The sequence below is a fragment of the Episyrphus balteatus genome, chromosome 3 (genome assembly GCF_945859705.1).
Source record: "Episyrphus balteatus chromosome 3, idEpiBalt1.1, whole genome shotgun sequence".
NCBI lineage: Eukaryota > Metazoa > Arthropoda > Insecta > Diptera > Syrphidae > Episyrphus > Episyrphus balteatus.
This window is the reverse complement of record NC_079136.1, coordinates 79,076,249-79,080,816: the sequence shown is the minus strand read 5'-3', so window position 1 is coordinate 79,080,816 and position 4,568 is coordinate 79,076,249. Positions and strand designations below refer to the sequence as shown.

Genomic DNA, 4,568 nt, shown 5'->3' with positions numbered 1-4,568 from the left:
TTGATTTTAGCTAAATAGATAGATGTAAAGTAAATCCTAAGTAATTTTAATTTCAGTTGTATAAAGTAATTAAGAAAATTCATACTCTCTTTACCAGAAAACCATATAAAATAAGTAGGTTTTAATCAGCAATACCCAGATACTTTCTTGGTATCTCTGGTTTACATGTTGTACCTATTTTAATTAGGAAAAGCTCTATTAGAAATAAAAAAGCCCATGCACAACCATGTATATTAAGTAAAGTTGTATGTTTTGCTTTTGTAAACTAGTTAACTAATAAGTTTTACACTCTCAATTCTATTTTGTTTTTTTTACTAAATAGTGAAGCAGGTCGTCCATGAAAAGACAAACCTACACATTACCTTATTTTATAAGATTCAACATTTTTTTTTGTACTGTTGTTTTAATGTTTTCGCTTCATATGCGACTGCATATTGTCCTTTCTATTAAACTCCTGATCGCATCCTGGAACTTCGCAAATATATTTCTCGGCATTGTGTTTACTCCGTGTGTGCTTGTAAAGAGCGTTAGATGATTTAAATTCCATTTCACAATCCTTGCAGAAAAATCCAGCTTCACCGAGGTGAATTTTTTCGTGTGCAGTCAAATAGCAACGTCTTGTAAAGGATTTATCGCAATGACTGCATTGATGTTGTTTTGTTTCTAAATGAGTATGCAAATGTTTGGACAATTGTACAACACTTTCATTACATAGAGGACATTGTTTGCGATAGTTTCCAGTATGTATTTTTTCGTGTTGTTTTAGATTAATTGACTGGCGAAATATCTTGTCACAATTTTCAAATTTGCAACGAAATAGAGGTTTTTCTGAATGCGTGTAAACGTGATCTTTGCAATGATCTTTACGTGTAAATATTTTATCTGAAAGAAAAAACAAAGAAAATTGAACAAAAATTAAGGAACTTGTAGGAATGGCAAATCTTGTTAAAACTAATCTAATCTAATAAATTTAAAGGAGATAAAATTGTTTATAATATGTATACATATAATATTATATTATAAAATTGGTATCTCGGAAACCACCCGAACGATTTCAATGAAATTTTCAGGGCTCTCCTAAGCGAGTAAAAAATTTTAGAAAAATCCGCCCACAGCCACGCCCACTTTTATCATGATAAATAAGTTTTTTTGTTAACTGCTTTAAATACTTCCATGAAATAACGCCTTCAATAAGTTTTAAAGGGTTTGTTCCTCTAAGTTCTAAGCGATTGCAAAATGGAAGTCATTTTTAAAAAGCCGCCAATCTTATTTTATACGTTGTTCTTCTTCTTCTAAGCTACCTATTTGTTTATTTGGTACCATAAATACATTGAACAAAACGTTTTTGTATCACTGAAATTGACTTAAGGGGGGGAATCCGTCTGGACGATTGCTTTTTCAATATTTTTGTATGTGAAACTGAGTTTTTTTTTTTTGAAATTCGGAAAACTACATGATATCTAATATAGAAATTATGAAATATTGATACGATTTTTTTAAGTAAAAATTAAACAAAATGGTGGTTCTGCAGCGCTTTCAAGTTGACGGCTCGAGTTTTCGCCTTGCGATGGTCAGATTCAGAAAATTATTTATAATCAAAAGTGAAAATTTATTCCATTAAAGTATGTTATTACGCTTTGCATGCAACTTAATTAAATAAAAAAAAGGGGTGAAAAATAATAATTAGAGGCCAAAAAACGAGAAAACAATATTTTTATAAACAATTTGTGGCCAACGAGTTCACGCATAATTTGCACTTAATTTCAAGTTAATAACTTAATTAGTTTTAGAGTTACGTTGCAAGGCGCGCAAAAAAAGCGATTCGAGAACAATATGCGTTTAAAGTTTTCGTTTTCATACTGCACTATGTTTGATGCGCATTGGTTTCGGAGACTATCTAGGGACTTTTGAGGTTAAATATAAGGTTTAAACTACTAGAAATACATAGTCACTTAGTAACTGACTCGATTTTAACAAAAAAAAATTAATGGTAATAAAACATACATCTTACTTCAAAACTTAGAATTGGCTTAACTATAACTAAGTCGATTTTAAAATCATAGCACTTTTTTAATTTCGAAGTGAGTAGTGTTTTATTTTATTTTTTGTTTAAATCGAGCTTTCGCTGAATTTGGATCTATTACTAATATATGTAGTTTTTTTTTGATAAATGAATTTTTTCAAACAAAACAAACAATTTTTTTTAATTCCACAGGGATTTCCCGTTTCTTCTAAACGGCTGGACCGATTTTTATGAAATTTTGTTTGCTTATCGAATAGGTCTGAGAATCGGCCAATATCTATTTTTCATACCTCTAAATTGTTAGGGTGGTCCAGCCAATTTTTTTTTATATCTTTTTGGAACGATCTTTACGGAATTTTTTGTATACATCGGGTAGGTCTGAAAATAGGTCCAACCAAACATTTTTTTATATATTTTTGGAACGATTTTTATGAAGTTTTGTGTACATATCGTCTAAGTCTGAGAATCTACTGATATTTATTTTCATAAAACTAAATGATGCGCGACAGTATTTAAATTAAAAATTTTCGTCTTAATAATTTGAATTTCTACACGAGCAGCACACCCAATTTTTGTTATTTTCGATTTTGCTACTTGGCGCAATTAAAAAACCAAACAAAATGAGAGTATGCAGTTTTATAGCCTTATGTGTTATAACAACGAATTAAAATATCTAGCAGCTTTAGTTCGCGGCTTTATATTGTTTACAAGGGGGTCAAAAAAGTTAGTTTTTCAACTCATATGAATAGGCTAAATTCGTACTATTTTATAATCAAAATACAGGAACTAATGCCATGACATTTCCCTTAAGCCTGAAGCATCAATCTTGATAATGCGATCAATAGAACTCAAAAAATACATTCTTTTATTTTTAAAAACCTTTATTTGATGTTGTGACCATATATTTTTTTTTGTTTTTTTTTTTTTTTTTTTTGAAAAAATTGACACACTCCAAAATTGGAAGTAAATAGCAGAAGAGGCGTCTGCCGGGTCAGCTAGTCTACTCAAAAATTAAATTTCTAAAAAATGAAAATGGTTCATGATTGTAGCTTATATCTTGAGTTTGACTAATCAGATTGTCAGCATTGAAGTTTTCAGACTTAGGAATATTAACAGAGAATTATTTTGTATTCTAAACGTAAAAAAACACTGGATAATATTTTCTAAATATCGCTTTTTGTAACCCACGTTATCTTAGGTTAGGTTAGGTTAGGTTGAACGGGGTGATAATCCGACAAGTCGAATCATCTCACTCGGATCTCCATGGATCCATTGTGCTCCCCAGGGTTAGGGTGGGAAGGAGTCTGGATGGGTAAGGGAAGGATTTATTGGGAATTAGGTGTTGGTGTTTGTGTTAGGTGTCTCCCTGAACCATCCTGAAATTTGGATGAATTTCAATATGTTCCCTAGTGGCAAGGAAGAGACTTCATATAACTCAGCGGAGAAGTCTCCAAGAGTTTTTCTGCTTTTTGCTAAACTGGGGCATTAGGAAAGGAAGTGGTATGAGTCCTCCTCTGTCCCACGTTGCCTTAGAATGCCGCGAAAAAAAACTTGTTAGATATTCGAATCTGGAAACAGTTAGCATACTCTAATACTCATAAAATTGCAAACTCAAATCCAGTCCATAAATCTTTTTCTTTATACTTTTGTCACTTAGGCGCAATTTTTTTAATCTCCATTACATTTTTAAAGACCCCATTAAAAACTAGAAATCTGTCAAATCGCATACAAATTTTAAAATTTCCCTTTTTGGCACCCTAAATTTATGGAGTGTGAATAAATTGGGCCTTAAAGTTATAACATTTTAATATACCGAGCAAAGCTCAGTCACTCAGGCACTTACTACAAATAGGACATGGAAACTTTCCAGACAAATGAGCATCTCTCAAGTGTTTCTTAAGCCTCTTTTCGGTGGGAAAATGTTTGTTACATTTATCACAAATAAATGTGAAATGCTCGATTTCAATGTGCTCCAGCATTACACCTTGAGTTTCAAAATCTTTAAAGCATTGGAAACAAATGAATTCATTTGTATTTTCATTTTCGGTGGTTACTTGTAGGATGGTGTTGAGTTCTGTAAACAAAGTTTATTAATACAATTGTTTTATGATGTTTGTAATGATTACAAACCGGGAGATTCTTTCTCCTTTATTATACACTCCATGTTTTCTGTGACTATGGCTGGGTTAGGAAAGAAAAGAAAATATTTACATCGATTTTTTTTTTGACAAGTGCAAGTGACAACTGGTTTGTGGTAGGGTCACAATAGTAAAATAAAATGACGTTTATGATTGTGATTTATGATGCGTACAGATTTTCAGTTTATATACAGGGTGTCCCACAGTCACCGCCCCAAATGACAAACCAGTTTAAGTTTGTCTCAACAAATTTTTTCTGCGCACAACCGTTTCTCCGCATTTTGCATCAAACACAATTTTCTTCGTGTTTTAAGTTCTTTTTTACACTTTTATATCATTTAAGCCAAAAAAAACACGTTAATAAGTATTAATTTTTTGCGCTTATTATTAAAGCATAGTTTATTTTC

At 31.5% G+C, this 4,568-nt stretch overlaps 1 protein-coding gene across 1 annotated transcript; it reads right to left on the bottom strand.

Annotated features, from left to right (window-relative positions):
• Nucleotides 1-295: 295 nt before the first annotated feature.
• Nucleotides 296-4,242, bottom strand: LOC129914091 (zinc finger protein 675-like). The gene is made up of 3 exons (XM_055993152.1): nucleotides 4,154-4,242; nucleotides 3,867-4,097; nucleotides 296-882 (listed from the first exon to the last, which is right to left on the bottom strand). Exons 1-3 carry the CDS (start codon nucleotides 4,185-4,187, stop codon nucleotides 404-406), a joined length of 744 nt encoding a protein of 247 aa, XP_055849127.1. The 5' UTR covers nucleotides 4,188-4,242; the 3' UTR covers nucleotides 296-403.
• Nucleotides 4,243-4,568: the final 326 nt, after the last annotated feature.

What these genes read in the sequence shown, in the direction of transcription:
- LOC129914091 (XM_055993152.1), bottom strand. Translation starts at nt 4,187, where the DNA reads ATGGAGTGTATAATAAAGGAGAAAGAATCTCCCG. An exon ending in AAAGGAGAAAGAATCTCCCG is followed by an intron (nt 4,098 to 4,153) that starts GTTTGTAATCAT and finishes CTTTGTTTACAG; the next exon opens with AACTCAACACCATCCTACAA. An exon ending in GTTTCCATGTCCTATTTGTA is followed by an intron (nt 883 to 3,866) that starts GTAAGTGCCTGA and finishes TTTTTCTTTCAG; the next exon opens with ATAAAATATTTACACGTAAA.